This window comes from Centruroides sculpturatus, unplaced genomic scaffold, assembly GCF_000671375.1.
Source record: "Centruroides sculpturatus isolate CEXI.00-Female unplaced genomic scaffold, Cexi_2.0 scaffold1459, whole genome shotgun sequence".
NCBI lineage: Eukaryota > Metazoa > Arthropoda > Arachnida > Scorpiones > Buthidae > Centruroides > Centruroides sculpturatus.
The window spans coordinates 118,574-141,398 of NW_019385823.1; the positions used below are offsets into that span (position 1 = coordinate 118,574).

Below are 22,825 nucleotides of genomic sequence, written 5' to 3' on the forward strand. Positions count from 1 at the left end.
AACTTCGGAGACATCAGGAGACATCATTAATATAATCGCCGTTGAATAAGAAATGTTTCTTTCACAAGAAATGTATAAAATTACACTTAAAGTACAAATGTATTAGACTTACGGTAGCTAATTTACATACTGTAAAGACGATAGTTAGCGTAAAAATCTCCGTAGCGTGGCGCCATGCTAGACGGCGGAAATTATATATTTAATTATAACAAAGTTACAACAAGTTAATATATAATTATATATACAGTACCTAATTTATATATAATTTATATAATACTATCCAGACGTTAGAAATCTCTCCGTAGTTGGCGCTACGGACGGCGGGAAAATAGTTCGGCTGCCCGATGACTTTTGAGGTAATTATAGGGGGTTTTTACTGGTTTTTACGGATACCGCTCACAATTTTTTCGTAGTTTTATAGGAATCGTAATTATAGGGGGATCGACTGTAATTTCATTTTAAATTATGTTTAATAATTTAATTCGACTGTTGAAATTGTATGTTATTAAGCAGCCTTAAAATTCACAGATGAGTTTTTGTTAACGCCAACCTCATGTCATTTTCAACATTTAATTTATTCCTCTCAAACTCTCAACACATGATTCAACCAACTGTGACAGAATAGCGTACCTAGATTACACCTATTTTAATTTTTAAAAAAATACAGTCGACCCCCCCTATAACACGGTAGATACCTTCCGTTTTTATGAAATTGATGTTTTAGGAGACCTTGCCAATCACAGCCCGACATGTGTGAAGTTTACGGACTACAGGTGTTTGAAAGGTTTTCTTCCATAAAATTAATCGATTTCTACACCAATTCGATTCAACACTTCCAAAATACGTATATTTTTTGGGAATAATCCGTATAAACTATGCTATAAACAAAAAATTGTAGGATTACTTACCGAGTGTGCACCGTTCGACGTCGCCGTTGCTTAAGCTTGTTTTCGTCACGGAGCAGCGCACCAAACGGCGGCCGTGATTTCTGATAAGTTATATATCTGCGAAAACTTCGTTGAACTTTAGAGACATCATTAATATAAATAATTTTTATGGACGTTGAATAAGAAATGTTTCTTTCACAAGAAATGTATAAAATTAGTGCTGTATTAGACTTACGGTACCTAATTTACATACTGTACAGACGATAGTAAACTCAACTTACTCGCCTAAACTCTCCGTAGCGTGGCGCTGGACGGCGGAAAGTATATATATAATTATAATAAAGTTATAATAAATTAAGTTAATATATAATTATATATACAATACCTAATTTATATATAATTTATATATAATACTGTACAGACGACAGTAAACTCAATTTACCCGCCTAAACTCTTCGTAGCGTGGCGCTGGACGGCGGAAAGTAGTTCGGCTGCCCGATGACGTTTTACCGAATTATAGGAATTTTTTTTACCATGTTTGTACGGATACCGTTGCAATTTTTCGCCGTCACATAGGAATCCGAACTATAGGAACCCGTGTTGTACGGGGGTCGACTGTATTTCAAATTATTCAAACTTCAAGACACCATTAAAAATAAAAATTGCATTATAGTGAACATTTTTATTTTTTTAGTTAACTGTATAAGTTGGCGACCCCACAGAAAGCACGTCGCGACCCCCTTCTGGGTCGCGACCCATAGGTTGGGAACCCGTGTTATAATCGATTGGAAAAATATAACCTTATTACAGAAATTGTAATTCATTTCTCATAACCTATTATTAATTATGCAGAATAATAAATAGGTGTTATTACTTTTTCCAGGAATATAATTGCAATGAAATTTATTTTAGAGCATTGCCTAGAATAGATTCGTCTGAGATATTACATTTGCATAAAATGTACTGTATATGAAAATATAGTTTAGTAATTTTACTGCTTAAATTATCACAACACAAAATATTATGCGAATAAAATACAGATTATATTAAAAGAACGGTACACTTAACCCCTTAAAATATACAAGGCAAAACAGAAAAGTAACGAAAGTAATATTACAAACAATAACTAAAAGTTTTAATCTATTATTTAATTAAAAAGCAAAGTTTTTTACGTGACTCATACCTTTTCAAATAAAGTACACGTGAGTTTTTATAAGCATTCATCAGTAAAATTTCTGCGCGTAATTTTTAAAGATGGACGACGTTGTGATAGTTGTAACAAAATCAATGTGTTCATTTTATTAAAAAAATAAAAGGTACAGTAACAGACTTTATAAAGAATATTTGCATGATATCGAGCTATTTACTTATTATATATGTCACATAAAATTTTTGGAAATGCCATCAGGCAGTTGATTTTCATACCCACTACATAACAAGTCCAAAAGAGGTTTAAAAATTATTAGATATAGGAATAGGAAACGGGAAAAATAAACGTATAAAGCTAAAGCACGATACATAAACTACATATATGTAGATACCGGTGAAATATAAAAGAATACAGATAATATACATTCATTAAAAACATACAGTGGAAAGTATGCTTAATAAAAAGTGTAATTGTAAAAAGCGAAACAGCGAAGATAAAAGATAAAAAAAATAAAATGAAAAATAATAATATTGCGACCATTCTTCGGTTCTGTGGCTAACTAAAGCTTATATTTATACGAGCGTTCATAAACTGACAGATAAAGCGAAACTCTTTATGAATGTTAATGGTGACTCCATTAAAAACTGGAGATTGAAAGGATTATAAGTAATTTGCCAGTTACTTTCCCGGTTGTTATATAGATAACCGGAAGAGAGTATGGCAATCGGTCAAAAAACCACTTCTCCAAGATTTACATTTTTGTACTCAGTACATCTTGAAAAGTCTCGAAACGTTTAGAAATGCAAAAAGTTCGGGCGTAATTTTTATATGGATTGATGTCAGTGTGTTTGTGGAGAGGCACGATACTGTTCACTCTCTTTGAAGCTTAAGAACTTTCTAGCTTTTTGTCGAAAATTTCCGAAATTTTGAGGGAGCTTTGATTACTAAGGGAATTTGTGCTATTAACTTTTGGTGATTGAACATCGAAAAGATGGAGGAGATAAATTGTTCGATTGTACACTGGTGGGCCCTATTGATCGCACCAGTAGGGCCGACCAGTAGTGCCAAATCGGTTCTGTTCCCTGAGCAATGGGAGTACAGTGGGTTCGCATTTTGACCAGACCGACTAGCCGTGTGGAGTTTCGCGGGTTTTATACAGGTCTGTAGCGACTGAATAGAGGCCTGTTACCTTTAGAAAGACCTCTCGGAAGGAATTCCCTTAGGCAGAGTGCTCAAGCGTTGTGTTGTCACAGCTTAACAAATCAAACATTATCACCAGTAGGATCTGATTTAATGACGATTTTACCAGGGGCGCCGCTAGCTGTTTGAACGCCCGTGTGCAATACCGATTATGCCGCCCCCTGTTTAACTAGGGGCCGTCCATAAATTACGTAAGGTATTTTGGGGTGGGTGGGGTAAAGGTTTTCTTAAGATTTCTTATTCAGGGGTAAGGGTACAATAGACAGTAGCATAGCGTAGGAGGCGGCAGAGGCGGCATTTTTAGGGGTCGTTTTATTTTGCCGTCCCTAAAACGTAATTTTGTTAAAATTACGTTTTAGGGGCGGCAAAATTTCACAGTAAATAATAATAATATCTTGTGAGAATTGGACCATTTTATTTCATATTTTCATCCACCTACGTTTCGGACCGATTGAAATGAGCACGGAATAGTGTTACCATCGGACTCGCCGTCCGGGGATATCGTGCGCAACCTGTCGATCTTTTTCTTGTTTTTTTTTCTTTTTTTTTGCTTGTACGATTCATTCGCACGCATATACACCTCCAATATCCAATAGGGCTAGGTCACTTGTGTTACTCCTATCCAAGTCTCCCTAGTCGTTAACTGTGACTGATTTAGAACCGGCATGCACTGCAAGTTATTCTTCGCATTGTAAAACGAACAAACCTCACCTGCCGTCCGGGTCAGCGATTTTAAAAAGGTGGCAACACTAGCACGGAACTTTTCATTACTTATTCTGTGACGAAACTGAATTTTAGTCTTTTAAATTGAGATACCCTAAATAACGGGGGTGACGAAATTTTCCTCCGCCCCGGGCGGCTTAAACCCACGCTACGCCACTGGTAATAGATCTCGTCTTACGCAATATTCTTATTTTTTGATCTCGTTGAGTGGTGGCGTTTTGAATTTGGCTTCAATTTGGCGGTTTCTATTAAGAACGCTCGTTGTCTCGTGTGACGTGATAGAGTAATAACGCTAGCAGATTCACGCTCTATACATTTTTTGTCATGGAAGTGTGTGTGGTGGTTTCTTTCTCTTGTTTTTTATTAGAATAAGTGCACCACTTCTATGGATGTTTAAACCTAAGAATACATAAACCAAAATACACGATACAAAATAAACATAAAATTAGTATTCGGCTTTTAGTGAAAACTAAAATGTAAAACTAGAAATTATAAATTATAAATAGTCTTTTATTCCATATTTTTTGAACATAATTGTAAAAAGCATCAAACAGTGGCTTCTGAACAAGCTTATCGAGTGGACATGGACTTGAAACCAAGCATAAAGATTTCTAATTTCAGTATATAAATAAGTGTATGTTGATTGTAAATTGGACAATGCTGGATCACGTGGTCGACGGTGTCTAGGTTTTCTGTAGAGCAAAAGCAAGAAGCAGTTTCTGTCCGGTTATACATCTCCAGGTAGCTTCTAAAATTACCATGCTGACAGCCAGAGGCCGCGTAAAGTAGCATTGGTTTATTGCCCCATTATATAGAGTTATATAAGCTTTATTATTTCGTCCCCAGGTGCACCTAGCACATTTTAGCAGCATGTAGTTTATTTTTTTGGCCTTAGAGAAGATGTAATCAATATTGCAACGGAATGTGGTTTCTCTCTATTCTCTTATGTTTTATTTTGTATGACGTTTCTGTTTATACGTGCACTAGCTAGTCGATCTGGCAAAGTTTTTTGCGTCTTTTGTGAAAATTAAAATGAATATAAAAATAAATATTTTGACGTTGATTAATGATAATAATAATAATAGTAATATTGTTAATTAGTTAAAAAATAAAGTTCTTAAAATAAATTTTTTATTAGAATTTATTAAATTCTTACATTTTTAAATTTGATCACCTAAAGTATTTTATAAATAATAGTACATATTAATTAACTAATTAATAATTATATATTTTGGACCTAAGGTTTTTAGGGTTTATAAAAAAAATTTTTTGGTTAAAATCTTTCTATAAAATCATGCCAAAATATTACGTAAGATAGGGAAGGGAAAGGGAGGGGATCAAAGAAAATATTACCGTATCTTACACAGGGGTGGGTGGGGGTCTAGAATGGCCGAAATCGCCCTTACGTATTTATGGACGGCCCCCTACAACTACCTACGTTGAGCTTACCAGAAAGGCTCTTTAGTGTTGTGTCATAAGGGTGTGAAAAAAAAGAAATACTTTACAAAGAAAAACTATTTATTATTACTAAGTTATTTTTGTTTACTTAAGTGTAAAACCATATAAATATTTATCTACAGAAACTGAACTCATCTTGACTTTATGTTTGCGAAATCTGCTATGAATTTTCTTGTATCCAAGCTGTCTAAGATTTCATGTTCGATTGAAACTATAGCTAATTACTTAGTCTTTGCAGGTGCATTGTTGACCTTAAATAGTTTTTTTTTATAATTTTTAACTTTGAAAAGGATCTTTCACCAAATGCAACTGAAACCGGCAATGTAAGTAATATTCTTAGTGCTATTGCTGTGTTTGGAAATGTTGAAATTAAATCATTAGTAAAAAGATATTGTAATGGGGTTTGTGAATCATTAGACTGGTTTTCTGGAAAATGCAACTTTAAAGTATTGATTTCATTAAACAAATCAATACCGTCAATGTCTGTTTCACTGCTTGAATCGTCTTTAAGCTTCAGATTTAAATCCTAACTATGTTAAAATATCATTAATTATAGTTAGATCCATGTCAGAAGAATTATTAACAAAATAAATCCAATTTAATATGCGATAGAACTGTTCGAATGCGTACAAGTATAAATTGAGAAGGAAGCTCTGTGGGGATTCCCTATTTTCGCCAGTCCTGTCAACTTCTGTCATAGAGCACGACTATGGGTACTTGGCTTTGGAGCGCCGCCGGATGGTTCAACCTGCCGATAGACGTTTCGCATTGCATCTTAATTCTGATAAATGCCGATAGAGGCGCTGTTAACGCTATAATATAAATAAGAATATAGTAATTGCGCGCCGGTCGCATTTTTTTCTCCATGTGAAGCCATTTCTTATGCTATAAGTAGGGTGGGTATTATGACAATGACTTTGAATATTACGTGACCGAAAGCTCGATTTGCCGCCCCCCTGGACGTGCCGCCCGCGTGCGGTGCACGCCTTGCACGCCCGCTTACGGCGGGCCTGGATTTTACTCGTTATTAGCATTTACAAACTTTTTATAAAATCTATCCTTTTAATGTTAAGCTTTTTGCCTCTTCATTACAGCTAAAAATATGTAAAATTTTAAATAAAATATGATAACAGATGGCGTCACCAGATTTTGCCAGTAAAGTTAAGCAACTCGTTGCTAGATCGTTTTTAGTAGAGTAAACTAGTTTTAACCAATGGGATTTCTTCATTCAAAATATGCTTTGACCCCATTAAGCTATAATGTGCCACTTTTGCGTAAGATGATACGTATTTCTTTCGTCACTGTTATAATAACTCTTTTTAATTTTCACTATCTGTTTTTCAGGAAAAATCTAGTTTTGTTTAACGTTGTTACAATATCTATATCTATATCTATATCTATATATAAAAATGGACGTGTGTGTCCCTATATTTCACTTTTCCGCCAAAACTACACATCGCACGTGAATGGTGTTTGTATGTGGTAGTAGCCCCAAAGTCTCCATTCGTGCACTATGGTGGTCGCGTCTCGATAGCTATAAGGGTGCGGGAGATATGGGGTTGAAAGTGGTTTTCTATTTCGAATGTTATGTTCGAATTTGTTCGAATTTAATTCGAACATAAAATTAGAATACAGTAGAGCCTCGATTATCCGACCCCCGATTAACCGACACCTCCGTTAACCGACCGTCCTAGTTGGCAAATTTCAAATGTACGCTAGTGATGTGGCGCTAGAATATTTGGCTATGTCTTGGCTATTTTAATATTATTTTTACGTGTTTTAGCTGGCAACACTTATTCGCCCATGAAGGGAGCCAGTATTTAAACGAGACTTAATTTCCTAATTTTTAACGATACAGTAGCGACGATTATTACAGTAGCGACGATTATTATTTAAAAAAAATTTTGTTAGGCTTAACATCGATGAAAATTCAACGCGAAGTAGGTTAATAGCGATATACTAATATACTACACTAATTACATGGGACATAATAATATACTACACTAATAATGGATTTTTTCATACTTTTCGGTTATCCGACTTTTCAATTATCCGACCAACCCCAGTCCCCAATTCGGTCGGATAATCGAGGCTCTATTGTATTGGTTCGATTATAGAACGATTGTAAACGTTCCAGAAACGTTGAAAATAGTTCGTTTGACTGGACGTGAACAGGAGACGTTCAGAAATAGAATCGGGACCAGGTCTCTAATTAGTCTGGAAACGGGGACCTAATTCTTGCATTCTGTGAAAACGGGTAAGATTGGCTATAATGTAATTATCTTCACTATCGTTACTTTTTAAAAATCCAGCGAAGCGGGTCCTTGCAGCTAGTTTATATATATATATATATATTTATTTTCTGTAAAATATCAGTTATTTCTAAGTTATTCATTAAAATCATTAAAATAAAGCAAAAATGCCAAATTTATATTTGCTAAAACCTTTATCTATTTTTTTTCCTCAATATACGGTATATTATTTATAAATAATATATATTAAATTTACTTCATATTTATTAATGTTGATTATAAATATTAATATGGAGTATAAAGCTTAATAATGAAAATTTTACAATGAATTTTCCAGTGATTGATTCTTTTGGGAAACCATTTGGAATAATTAGAGGAAAATTGTGGTTACACGGAGATTACGATCAATGCTTAAATATTGAAGTTATAGACGATACGACCAGAAAAAATGATAAAAAATCAAATACTATGCACGGAAAATTTTGTGCCTTAACTATTGGATTTAATTCATATGAATTCAATGATGTGCCAGTAGATAACAATACTAAAAATATGCTTAGAATGATGAAAGATATTGTCGTAAGTATTTATATAAAAATTTACAATTATAAAAGCAATCTGCTATAAATTTAACATTTACAGAAACCGTTTCCATTGAGTAAAATATTTGAAATGGCCAATTACTCCAAAGTAATATTTCGTGTGGATATTTGTGTACCGAGCACGTGTAGTCGAGAAGATGTAGAAAATATTTTTCAATGGGGTAAGTTAATAATAATATTTTACTTTCTAGCGCAGTTGCAATAAAATACAAACAATTATAGACAATGCCCTTTGATAGCAAGCTCGTTTCTGGGGCTCTGTGAAGTATAATGTATAATGAAAAATTGCACATTTTGTTTAATGGTGACATTGTTACCGTAGGTGTTATTCGAATGTTGAAATTATGTGAGTGTGAGTGTTTGGCTTTTGCAATTTTTGTTTTTTCGCTTCTTCTTTTGTAAAAGTTGGCAGTTAATAAGGTTCCTCTCGGAAAGCACTAAGAGAGTAACAAGAGTGTATATAGAAGAGTGTAAACTTGTCACAGAATGAGCTCATATAGTTAATTTATACCATTTCGCTTTGTAATTTTAGTGGTTCTGTTATATTTTTGTTGAATGTTTGGTGAAAACAATTATGCTTACTTATGTTTTCTGAGTTTCCAGTTGGTGGTTTTATAGAATGACTAGAGCATTTCATTTAAAGGGTTATATTAAGCCTCTGACCATTCCAAGTACTGTACAAATAGCTTACAATACTAATCATAATAAAAATAGAAAGCTAAATCAAAACCTATTTACAAATAATGAAGGATACATACTAAACGAAGACTTAACATATAGTAACTAACACCAATACCCAAACGTAAATAGTATATGTAAAGACAAGAAACACAAAATATCAATACAAGGCAGTACACAGTTTTTCTTAATATAACATAAGTAACATAAACTAATATAAACTGCGGAGAATAATACATATGAGCGTGGGGACATGTATGTATATATGCATGCTTAGGTTGATGCAGGAAGATGGCATAAATTTTCAATATAGTGTATGTGTAATTGATTTTAAATTATACAGGTAACCCCCGTATAACACGGCACTTCTATAGCACGGATTCACTCTAACACGGTTCGAGAATTGATACCATCCCCGTATAACACGGTACTTTTATAGCACGGATTCACTCTAACACGGTTCGAGAATTGGTATCATCCCCCGTATAACACGCTACTTTTATAGCACGGATTCACTTTGACACGGTTCGAGAATTGGGTAAAACCCTCGTACAACAGGAAATGTAATAAATTTTTACATACTTAAGTACTAATAGTTCACGAAAATTATTATTTTCGTGAACTATTAGTACTTAAGTATGTAAATTTTCTCTTCTCGCCTTCTGTCGATACACGTGGTCCTTCTCGAAGCTTGTTTCAATGTTGCCAGATCGCGACGCTTCTGCTTCTGATGTTGCCGAATGTTTTTCCCTTATTCCATACTTGCTTTATTCTTCATAAGTGCTTAGCACCATATAAGGAAATTTATAAAGACCTTTTAACTAGAAGCAAGCAATCTAAAATTACATACATTTTGCAAAAGGTAAAGCATGGATCTGAAGATAATGCAGAAAAATGCTCAGAGGATAAGGATAACTTGCCAAAAAGAAAACGCTCTCGGTTAATTAATAGTGTTTTTAGTGATGACGAAGAAAACATTGTTTAATTTATATTAATATGTATCACTTAAAAAAATTTTAATGAAGATATTTATCTTAATTATGAAAATATACTAGCATGTTTTTTAATTTTTGGAACCTAACCCTCCTTTTCGTATTAGTTCTTTGTTTCGTATAACACGGATTCGCATAACAAGGCAATTTTTTGGAACGTAACTACCGTGTTATACGGGGGTTACCTGTACTTAATATTTCAAGAATCCAAAGTCCTATTTTACTTTTGTTTCGTATAAAAAGTTATCATCAGTTCGTTAACTCTTCTTATAATTTACGTTATTGGCCATTTCAGCAATGAAAGATTCTTACAGAGCAGAGGTGAAATTCTGCAAAGCGAAAGACGATAAGATTCGCCTCTCTACAATTCAAATAATTTGCATGTAAGTTCTAATAGTATTAATAGTATAAACGTTTTACTTTTTATAAAAATATAACAACAGTTAAGATATTTTTATCATATATTTTATATGAATATGATGGAAATAAATTTATAAATATTTTAGAAATTTATAATTATTTATGTGAGCAATTCATATAAATAAGTATAATTTATTATGATATTATAACAATGATTTTTAATTATTTCGGACAGCAGTGCGAGAAGTTTGTAAATTAAAGATAAAAATTAGAAACTTATCTTTTAGAAATAACCATTTATTTAAAATTAGTTTAAAACTTCATTTTTAAATACTTTAAAAAATAAATTAACAATTGTAATTAATATTAATAAACGCGTAATTACTAGACATGTATTACAATATAATTAGGTTACTGAATAAATATATCTAGTACTATCACTAGTACTTCTTTGCACGTGAGCAACAGCTCACAGCGTGGAATTTCTTGCTTTTTTCGTATTTCAAACACCTAATAGCCAGTTTCCTGTCGAATGTATTCCCGGAAGGCATCTTTCATTAGCAGACTTATTTTGCTGCTTGGTTACCTTTTCTTATCAACTCTTTAATTTTTAAGAAAATTTTTATAGAAAAGTATAAAAAGAAAACAAAATTATAAAATAAGTAATATTCTTTCACGAAATTGTTCAAAAATTTTTAAATTACAGTAGAACACGTTTACGAAATTATCGCTTGAGAGGGTTTCCCACATAAGAAGTGCAATTTCTTTTCTCTTGGCATTCACAGTATAATGTTTGTGTTAAATTTTCCTGCATAACACGTTTTTTCGTATAAGAAATTCGAAAAAATCAGTCTCATCGATGATATTTTATCCATTTAAGACGTTTATGTTGAAAAGAAATCGTGATCCTTCTTTTCACCACAAGTTTATCACATAAAAATTGTAGCAACGAGTTGCTTAACTTCCCCGGCGATATTTAAATCTGCGTAAGGCGCCATCTGTTATTAATTTATAAAACTTTCATATTTTAAATTATTATAAAATGGCAAAAGGCTTAATTTTGAGAGTAGAGATGACATTTATTTTTTAAAATGTGATCGCTAAATTAGCTGGAGTCTTATTGTCTTGAACATGTTCCTTGCCCCTTGCTGTCTATTAACCATTGACACGTCATATCGACAACAATCACTTGAATATCTTCTGTAATTAGTGCACCTTACTATTCTTGTATGCTCTACTACATTATGCTATATATTACCTTGATATTGAAATAAACTAAATTTTTAAAAATTATTTATTTTCACACATTCTCCATTAGAGCTGATCCGACCTAAAAAGTTTTTTTAGAGTGGTCCCTTCAAAAACTTGTTAACAGGGTTCTACTGTATTTCATATTTACTAATTTGTATTTCTAATAGAAAATCTTATTTATATTTTCAGAACTGCAATCAGCATCTTTATCGCGTGGGTTTTTATTGGAACATTTCTGGAGACTCTCATTATACTGAATATAGTTAATGTTCCTTGCGATAAAGGTATGATTCCGAATAATATGTAATTGCTATAAAAATGGAGTAGTAGTGGTTAATTGTGCGTGATTTGTAAAAAACTTAAATAGTAAAAATGTATAATGTTAAGTTTGTAATTAGGAATGATTGGTGAATCCCTTCAAAACAGTATCGAGTTAATGGAAGAGAATTTTTTTTTTTTTTTTGTTTATAGAAATTATGATAATCTACCCTAACATCTTGCTCTTATATACTGTCAAAATTTATTATAAAATTATTCTATTTGGTCAGTTTTTTTTAATTATTGTTGCATATTTTGCACTAGAATGCTGTGAAATTCCTTATGAAAAATCTCAAAGTTACGCAGTTTTACAGCGACTGAAATCCTTGATGCTAGAAAATCTTGCAATTCGAATAATTCACAGTAAAATTTCAGTAATGTTACTGGAGATAAATAATATATTTAAATTATACAAATTTCTACTCTTATCGCTTTTCCACTGAACCGACCAATCGGTAATCTAAGTAATCTATATATATAATCGAAATGGGTTGATAATAATAATAATAATAATAATAATAATAATAAGCGCAGAGCGCAAACGGTTAAGAGTTAAAAGTTGAAATTTGGTGCACAGTTAGTTACGTCACGAAAACGTACACTAAGAAGGGGTTTTTCAAAATTCTCCCCTCACGGGGGAGGAGGAGAAGATTAAGGCTTACCCTGAAAAACTCTGTCCTACTGTACTAGATTAGATGCGGTTGTTTTACGTTTTGATTGCGTTTTAATAGGATGCGTACACTAAGAAGGGATATTTCGTAATTTCCCCGCGGGAAAGTGTTAATAATGGAAATGTTAAGAATAAAAGTGTTAACAACGGAAGTGTTAAGTAAAAGTGAAGGTGTTAAGAGAAAGCGTCGTGCAAGATTAACAGGCGCAGATGCGTTTTTTTGCGTTTCTGCGAGAAATCGAACATATCTTTAGACCCATCTAAAAGTTCTCTAATTAGTCTGGAAACGGGGACTAATTCTTGCATTCTGTGAAAACGGGTAAGATTGTCTATAATGTAATTATCTTAATCTTCGCTATCGTTACTTTTTGTCTCAGCAACGCCGGGCTTATTTGCTAGTTGATAATAATTGAATAAAAAATATTGTGATTTTTAACATTAAAGATACAAGACGTATGTCCTCGCCATTAGAAAGATATTTATAATTTTACGAATATTTTTAAAAATTATTTTTTAATTTAGTTAAATATAGATGTAAGAGTTTTATAATTTTAAAATTTTTCATAATACTAATTTAATGTCATTTATAAATTATAATTACAGAACAGGAAAAATTAAAGTTTTTCATATACTTAAACGTGTTATTACTGTAAACATCCTTAGCTTAAGAAACGATATAGATGCTTAAAATTATTATAATTATTGTAGCAGGATTATAAAATTTCAGTTATGTCAAATCATTAACTGTAATTATAATTAGTTAAAAGTATATTATTATATTATTATTATAAAGATATTACTAATCTCGAATACAGAATTATTATAGCGATTATAATATCTTGTATTATAACGCAGAAGGTACAGCGAAGGAAAAGTACATACTATGTACGTTTCGTGAAATCGTTCTGTATCTAATATTACAAAACGAATTATAATGGAGGATTGCAATAAATTTACTGTAATCCTATAATTGCTAATCTCTTTACAGAGTGTTATTTTGAAAACCAAGATAATTCAAAATTAATTACAACAAATTTATTGTTATTATGACGTATTATGAGTAGGAGAGTTGCCACATGAAGAAATCAATGCGAGATAAAAGTTGAAAACTCTACGATGTCTTAAAAAAACATTGTGTTTTTTTAATCCCATTTCACGACTTTTGTAGATATAGAACAATAGTAATTCAGCAGAAGATAAGCATATTTTATTTCTTAACTTAAACGAAAACATATTCAATACTTATCCACAAGTTTACAGAAAGTGTTTTTGAATTCTGCCATAAGAGAGCGTATGTCTTCGTAGCCTTTAAGATACTGTTATTTCACCAGTGGCCAAGCGATACCATTTCCTGAATACTGGGAGTTCCGTTGAGGGTGCGTGCCTCGTCTGGACAAGTTGGCCACGTGAAGTTTCCGAGTTTCCTTCATGTCTGTAACGCTTGAATAGGAGCCAATTACCCTTAAGTTTACTTAATTTAATTTTAATTTTTATCAGTTTAAAACATATTTCCCCATGATAGATGTAGCGTAATTTTTTCTTTACGTTAGAAAAAATTTACACTTTTGTAAAAGTGTAGTAATTGCTCTTTTAATAATTTGAAATTTAAAAATGCTTACAATTACTAACAAAGTGGGTTTATAAACGAATTTCTATTAGTAATTTCAAAATCAATTATATTCTTAATTCTATTGTAGTGCAGTTTCGTAGTTCATGTAGTATATTAATGGTGGCCCGACAATGGCGCCATAATATGGGAAAATACATAAACCTTTTCTGGAAACTTGGGAAGAGGCTATATGTAATATAATAAATGGTTTGAATTTCTAATATAAGTATTTGGCATGATGGTTTATCTAATAAGTAGAAAACACAAAATTAGAAAAGCATTTCAGTTTGTACCGTACTTTACCATATTAAAATATACATGAAATTACAGTAATCTCTTTTTCCTTCGCATTATCAACTCTCGTTAAAAGTGCTCATACACCTTTTTATTTTTATTTTTTTGTTTAAACTTGTAAAAGAAAACAAATTTACCATACCACATTGCTATAATCTTAACCTTAACAGCCAACAATATTATTCTTAGCCTATTTAAAGGTGTGTTAAAAGTATTACAATTACTGCTCGAAAATTCAGACACTTAAAAAGGTCAACTGTCAAATCAACTCCTTTGGAATATGGAGAAAACTCTGTAGACTTTGAAAAGAATTAAACAAAATGTTTATTCTTCTTCATCGTTACTTGTGCACAAAGACAACTGATATCTTCTGCTTGAAAGTTTAAAAAAAGAAACTATTTTCTACTCTCTTATTCTCTTACCATCTTTTACCTTACTTATTGTAATTTTTGTTATTATATTATTATTATTATTATTACTCTAATAAATTCAATGGCAATTGCTATCAGTTTATGAAATTAGTTTCTTCTTTTTCTTTAGGAAAAATTCTACAGAGCTTCGTTTCAGTATCCTTAATTTCATCGAATCGAAAAGTTTTCTCTACCGACTTCAATAACGAGACAAGATTTATTTGTGGAATTAAATTCTTCCTTACGTGTATCGTAGTTTTTGGGCATTTGTTCGTATATTCGGCAATTGTATATACAATAGCAGGTAAATGGAAATTAATTTTTAAAATTTACAGATAATTTTTAATATTTAAAAATCGTAATAATTATAAATTGTTCTGTGTATACCTTATGGCATTATTTTATATAAGGCATTAATCATTTTATACATAAAAACATTAGGAAACTCGATAAACTTGTAAAGCCAAACAACCACCTGATTACATCAGGCTACTTTCCTGCGTGTATATATATAATTAGATTAGAACATCGATTATATGAATACCTATAACCGAAACTTCGGTTAACCGAAAGCGTTCCAGTTCCAGTTGGAAACTTCCGCTAGTGTTGTGGCGCTGCAATATTTGGCTATGTCTTGGGCTATTCCAATATTACTTTTGTTGATGTGCGTGTTTTAGCTGGCAGCACTGGTGCGACCATATCGTTAAAAATTATTTCTTTATTTTGCACAAACAAAATAAATATATTGAAAAATATATTTAAAAAATATTAAGTTTATATTTTGGAAGTTAATGTAGTATAAAAAGTTTCGATTCAGCACAACACAAGTCGAGAGGATACATAAGGAAGCTCCATTATTTGAACGAGGGTTTTTTCCCCCATTGAGAGTGATGTGTTTTGCTTCATCTCGTCGGAGAATACAGCCCAAGCGGCTGACATCTCGTGATAAACCGAAGAAAAAGAAAGAGTTATGCTCGTTTTGTGTGGTGTTTTTCTGAGGACCGTGATCGAGGACTGTGCGTCAGGCCTGTGTCGTGCTAAATCGGAACGTTTTTGATACTAAATTAACTTCTAAAATATAATTTTTTTTCTTTTCATTTTTTTCAATAATTTTTAACGATACAATAGCCACGATTATTATTTTAAAAATTTTCGTTAAGCTTAACATTGACGAAAATTGAAAACGAAGCGACACGCAACAGAGAAAATTTTCAACATGGGTTAGGTTAATACATTTTTTCATACATGATCCGAACAATATCAGTCCCGAATCGATAATCGATGCTTTACTGTAATTATAATTAAACTTAATTAGACATGACGCTTAACGCCACCCTCTAGTGACAAATTATTTAGTGATCAATTAAATATAATCGCAGAAAAATAGCTCGATGTAATCCTGGGATTGTTCAGCATTAGAAATTTCAAAATTAATTTCGTTTATTCTTTTGTTATAACAAATTGACTAAATTTACTATTATTCTTTTTATAGTTAGTTGATCGAATTTTCATTTTAAAAATTAATTTTTATTATGGTTTATTTTTGTTGCTTTTACTTTAGTTTGCATACTTTTATATGAATTTGTATTTTTGTCTACATTTTCTGAACTGAAAAATCTCTCGTGTTTTTTATGCTAATAAAAGAAAGTTCAGTAATGTTTTAGCAATAACAACAATAATAACAAATGGTGCTTTTAGCCCACGACTTTAATTTAGATAGAGTTAGATAGTCTATCTAACTCTATTAGCATTATATATTCAATGTCTATTTTATTCTTCACTTTAAACCATAGATTTATTTGTTTATTTCATGAAAAATTATACAGAACAATGTTTCAGATTTAAAGCTGAACAATTTATCATTTATTATCAAAGGAAGGAAACTGGCTTAAGGACACATAACTCAAGATATGGAAAGACATTTAAATGACACTGATACCACGTACGTCATAGGATTTTCAAGTTATTGCTTAATCAGAAACGAAAAATGGTAGATGGTAGACAACCAATATACACAAAAAATGATATAAATACAATAAAAATGATGGAGTAATAACAGAAATCTTTTTAGAAAAATCATATATATCTTTGTAGTGAATGAAAATAATGGAAGGCATACCTTAGCAATTAACGGCTGTAAGTAATATAATCAAAAATAATTAAGTAGCAGTTATAACAGTAAAACAGCTTCATAAATCCTCTAGAATAGTAACTAGTATTATCCGAGTAAATCAAATAGAATTTTTATAACCAAGGTAAAATATGACCGAGAAAAAGATTAAAAGAAATATAAAATATTAATATAAAATGGAAAATGCAGTAAAATTTTTAATACTAAACAACTACTTTGTAGAAAAATGTAAATAAGTTTAATAAAACCATACAAGTAAGATGATGTAATATATTTCGACATATGAGAAGAACGTGTCTTTTGATGCACAATTGAAAAAAAAGTGTTAATAAAGATAGATTATTTATAAGTAATAGAAACAATTGTAAAGAATAAAAGGAAAGAACATATGAAAGACAAAACATTTAAAAATCCCTGATGAATGAACACATAGTTAAAATTGGTTAAGAACAAAATGAACGAGAATCAACTGAATAATCATTTACCGAAAAAGTTAAAAAGTGAAAATAATGAAAACAATAATGATCAATATAAACGACGAGAAAACTATGAGTAATAACAAACTTTCTATGTGAAAATGCAAAAATAGAACCAGGAAAGAAAAACAAAATTTTCTAGGGAACTAAGGATGAACATACTAACGATTGCGAAAAAGAGGAAAATGCATCGCCATATAATTACAACTGCATCAACCAATGTAATGCTAAATACGAACTTAAAAACATTTAATGAAATCAGAACCAGTGTATAAAATAATGCTAGTAAACAACCAAAATTTTCGAAAGAATGAAACAAGCTGTTGGATATAGTCAACGAAATATTCCAGAATTCTGATGAAACAGTTTCTCTAGGATTCAAAATAAAAAATCTTTCAACCATTTTGGGTAATGTTAATAACGAACTGTTAAATTTGAGATCTCTTTATCCAGAGATCTGAAATCTACATCAACGTTTAAAAAATCTCTGTACGTGACGATTCATCGAGGACGGAAGTTCAGTGAGAAACATGAAAAGAACAGTCCGCCATCTGAAAGAATAAGTATTTGTCTTAACAACTCTACTAATAAGCATATTTTTTCTTCCAACATCTTTGTATCATCCAAGGCTAATATATGAATGACAGAAGAATTAATGTTCGACTGCCTGAAATGTTTGGATATGATGTCTTGGCACACTTCTATATCACTTATTGATTTTTTCCTTAAACTTATTGAAAGGACACGTGACGGTTGACATAAGAAACAAATAACGTAAACTGAAAACCCAGCTCTTCCAGATTTTTGGAGAACGACTCCTATTTTTCAGCCTTTTCATGTCGGCATAAACAGGTTTTACAGAAATAACTCCAGATCTTATGACGAATGGCTTTCCGACAAAAGCCGAGAATTGACGGAAACTAAGAAGGTCGAAGATAAAAAACCCTACAAATTCTCAAGTTGCATTTTCCGTTTAGAAGAGTATTTGTGGTTTGTTCATCAAAAAGTCGTTCAGAAAGACTTGCATTTCTAAGTCCGTAGTCGTCACTGAGGGTGATGCATTGAAGTCAGATGACATCAGGGAGAAACAAAAATGTCAGATTCAGAGAATGACAACATTGACATTATTGGCCATTTCACATCAAAGTCGTGGACTGCTTTGAAGTCTGTAGAGCTGATGCAGATGAGGCGTAAAATATTTCGAACACTATTCACTTCTTTGTAGGTATTTTTTCTCATACCACGTATTTCGAAATTTTATGCCAGTGCACACCGACATAAATAGATATGTTCACAAATGTTGTGTCGTAAAAATCAGAGGTGACAATGACAATGTTAGTGCTCGACGACACACAACACCAAATACATCGCAAACTACAACTTTTAAGGTCTTCACGTCCTGAAAATAAAGTACATTCGATTGTTCATAAAAATCGACTAAACAGATCTAATACCGTGTTTTTTTTTTTCCATTTTCCAATCTGTTTATTTTTCATAACTCGAAAGGAAAAAATTTTTAACAACTTAAATTTATTTAAATTAAAATTTGATACATTAATTATGTATACAAAATTAACGTGAATAATTTGTTAAATTTACTTTATACAAAATATCTTTGTAAAATATATTTATTACTGATTCATCTGTCTTTCATTCATATTATGGTGTATATAGTTACTTTTTTGGAGGTGTTATATATATAACAGAAAAAAAGTATGAAAATCAGTCAAAAAATAACCCTCTTCTAGACTTTGCATTTTTTGGACTTAGAAGATATTTAATTGTTCACAAATTGTGCAAAAGAAATTCACAGGTTTTTTTCTGTATGTATGGGTGTTAATAAGTGTGTGGGGGCACGAATTTCTTCAGTCTCTTTGAAACTTAATATCTCTTGTACTTTTTATCGAAAATTTCTTAAAACTTTGTAAGAATTTTTGTACAGTTGGAGATTGACACTGCTAAATTTTTGTGTTTAGAAGTCGAGGAAAGCAGATATAAAAAGGTGGCCGTGTGTCATACCTCGAGTAGAGTCGTTCTCAACGACAGTATTACTTGTTACAATTTTTTTATAAACTCTTGCTTACCCTGAAAATTAAGCTCTTAGCCGTTTTATAATAAATAAAAATGTAAAGATGTTTTATATAAAATATCATAACGGATGGCGTCACAGACGTGTTTTATTGTTGCCGCGAAAGTTATGCAACTCGCTGCTGGATTTTCTTATATTACAAATAACTTCTCAATACTTCGTGAATATGTATGAAGTAAATTTACAGCATTAAATAAATAAATAATTTTTATATCCGAGAAATATTGGAACATCCGAACTGATTATTTGTTCTTTGTTTGCATTTTAGAAAGAATAATAAACTTTGTAAATATAACTGATGATGTTACTATAGAAATTGTATCCCAAGGACAATATATTCTGCAAATATTCTTTTTTTTGAGGTAGGTTCATAAATTTTGCTTCGTAGTTTACAATATATAGTATAATTATTTCGTAATTTATTTTAAAATTTAACTAATTTTGAGTTGTTAAATAATAATTAAATTAATTTAAATATTATGCTTATAATGAAATGTAAATTAATAAAAATATTTTTCAATTTTGTACAGCGCATTTTTAACATTCTATCTACGTAGAAACGATGAAGAAAACTCTATATCATATTACTTTATTTTTTATCAAGCGATACACAAGGTTAATTATAATTTAACTTTTTAATTTCATTTAATAAAATTAAACGTTAAATATTATTAGTATATTTTCCATTTTCTATTAGATTGACTATTCCTTTGCTTTTCATATTGGCTTTCTTCATAATTTTGCCAATTTGTGGCGAAGGACCACACTGGGATCTCGTATACGAAGAAGCACAAAGAGTTGAACAACACTGGTGGAGATACATTCTTCATGTTATAAATTTAGGCAACATTAAATCAACTGTAAATTGTTTAATATTCTTTAATGCAATTAAAATGCTATTTAAGTATATCTGAAAATTCATTTGTATTTACAGTTTACCTTATACACTTGGTTTTTTAACGTATTGATGCAATTAACTGTAATCACAGTTCCTTTGTTATACATTCATGTCAGGTAAGAATTATTATATCTTTATAATTTCATATTATTTTTGAATATTTCATATTTATGGTATTAGTTAATTTTTAATTTGTCTCAATTTTCATAAAATATACACAATCTTGGTTCTATGTATCATTTTACCCCAAAGAAGAAAAAGCGATGATTATTTAAATTCTCACTCAATTTACTTTCATAATTTTTGTTTTACATTTGTTCACTTAATTTAAAAGTACTTATAATCACAAAATATATTTGTTAATTGATTGTCGTCTAGGTTATCAAATAACTAAAAATTGTTAAACTTTAAACAAATTAAAACTATTTCACATGGTTTTTATTAATCTGTTCAATGTGTTCACAAAGAAATGCATTTCTATTTACATTCTTAATCTTACAAAAGAGTTTTGAAGTGGAGCGTAATCAAAGCTTATTGTATATAGCATAGAGCAGTCGTTTTCAGTCCGTGGTTCGCGGAACATGGGTGCTCTGTGAATCCACTTCAAGTATTCTGCGGAAAAAATGTAAAAGTTTAGTGTTCCTCAACTTGAAAAAGATTGAAAACCACGGCTAAAGAGAATTGCATTCGATCTCAAATTTCTACCATCGATTTCGATAAAGTCTGCTGTCTTCCATTATTTACGATAAAAATAATTCAAAAATGTAATAAAGAATTGTGGTTAATGACCTCATTTTCACGGTACAGTGGGATCAAAGAAGCAATGCTCTTGCTTTGTAATAGGAGAGAGGAGAGTGCATATAACAGAATTTAATGAAATTTTTATTAAATATTGTGTTCGCCTAAAACAAAATGGGTTCCAAAATAAATATATATCCACAATCTATACTGTAATTTTTAGTTATTTTTAAAATTTATTTAATTTTTAATATATGCACTCGACTTCAAATTAATAGTGCCTACCCCTGTACTTTCAGTTAGGAACTCAAGTGATGTCTCCTTTTAGAAAAAATTTTTGAATTTAAATCATATGACTTTATATTTCCATCAAAAGCTCACATACAGTTAATTGGGGCCTTCTGCACATAGATATTCCAATTTTTCACGATTTTTACCTGTGTAACTCTGGTATAGAGATTCTGGAAGGAATGTCATGTCAGTGGAAATTTATATGTCTACAATGTTTTTCAAATTGCAGCCCGATGATATTCCAACGGAAAAAGTTAATTTATTAAAACTACCAAAATATTGAAATCGACATAAAATACTTAAACATTTTAATTTATGAAGGTTATATTTCGAAATTTCTAACAAATTAATTATTTTTGAAATAATATTTATATGATAAATAATGAGTATATTTTTGATATTCAATATTATGTTTTTTGAACATTATATAAATGTATTGATTTTAAATTTAAAATCATAATAACATATAGTTGTATTTTATGCCTAATTATAAATAATTACTGAACATTTGATATAGCAATAAAAGACACCTTTTCGTAGAGATTTATATACATTATCTATAATTCTGCATAAGTGTAAATACATGTTATGATAAGAATATATTTTTATAATATAACATATGAACATATAACGAATAATCAACAAATATATACAAAAGTATTTCTGAATATATAATTACTTCAGTTGAATTTAAATACATTGTGTTCAATAACAGTTTCTAATAAGTAGAAGTGATTCGACGCACTGTGGGCTTTTTCCAAGTGCCACAAAAATACAAAATAAACAAACAACAGTGGAACAAAAAGCATATGAAAATCACAAAAAAACCAATGCATCAATAGCTAAGAAAAATTTGACTTCACTAAAACAGAAAAGCATAATTTATCAGTTGTAGTCAAAATCCTTGGAAAATTTACTTCCTCTCTTCCTACATTTTTCCTCTTTTTTGTTGTATATTAATTATCGTTTTATTATATTTTTAATTTTAAGTATGCAAGAAAAAGTCTTCGACCTTTACAATGGCTGGTTTTTCAGTTAAAACGTTTTTACTTTAAAGATCTGGCTGAGGAATTTTCTCATATTTAAGTTGAATTTCTTCTTGTTACTTATCTCTTGAATATCTTTATATAACAAGTTCCAGTATTTTATCATTTGAAAGACTGAAGCAGTTTGTGAAGTAAACTATGCGAATTATCAACGACATATTTCTCATTTACTTTTTGATATTTCAAAACCAATTTTCTTAGCGTTATACTAAAAAATTGATTTTTAAAATCGTGTATGAAATCTTTATTCAGTACTATGAATGTATATCTCTAATCCGAAATTAAGTTCGGTAGACTATCAT

General features: G+C 30.8%; 1 protein-coding gene across 1 annotated transcript in view; it reads left to right on the plus strand.

The window, feature by feature from the left end:
• Positions 1-22,825, plus strand: part of LOC111642353 (nose resistant to fluoxetine protein 6-like) — a 28,009-nt gene that overhangs the window by 3,909 nt on the left and 1,275 nt on the right. The window contains exons 2-10 of the mRNA XM_023388687.1: positions 8,008-8,249; positions 8,313-8,433; positions 10,238-10,325; positions 11,743-11,837; positions 14,985-15,158; positions 19,819-19,912; positions 20,081-20,165; positions 20,248-20,410; positions 20,485-20,564. Of these exons, the coding sequence (XP_023244455.1) occupies positions 8,008-8,249; positions 8,313-8,433; positions 10,238-10,325; positions 11,743-11,837; positions 14,985-15,158; positions 19,819-19,912; positions 20,081-20,165; positions 20,248-20,352 (1,004 nt within the window). The 3' untranslated portion in view covers positions 20,353-20,410; positions 20,485-20,564. The remainder of the gene's footprint in view (positions 1-8,007; positions 8,250-8,312; positions 8,434-10,237; positions 10,326-11,742; positions 11,838-14,984; positions 15,159-19,818; positions 19,913-20,080; positions 20,166-20,247; positions 20,411-20,484; positions 20,565-22,825) is intronic.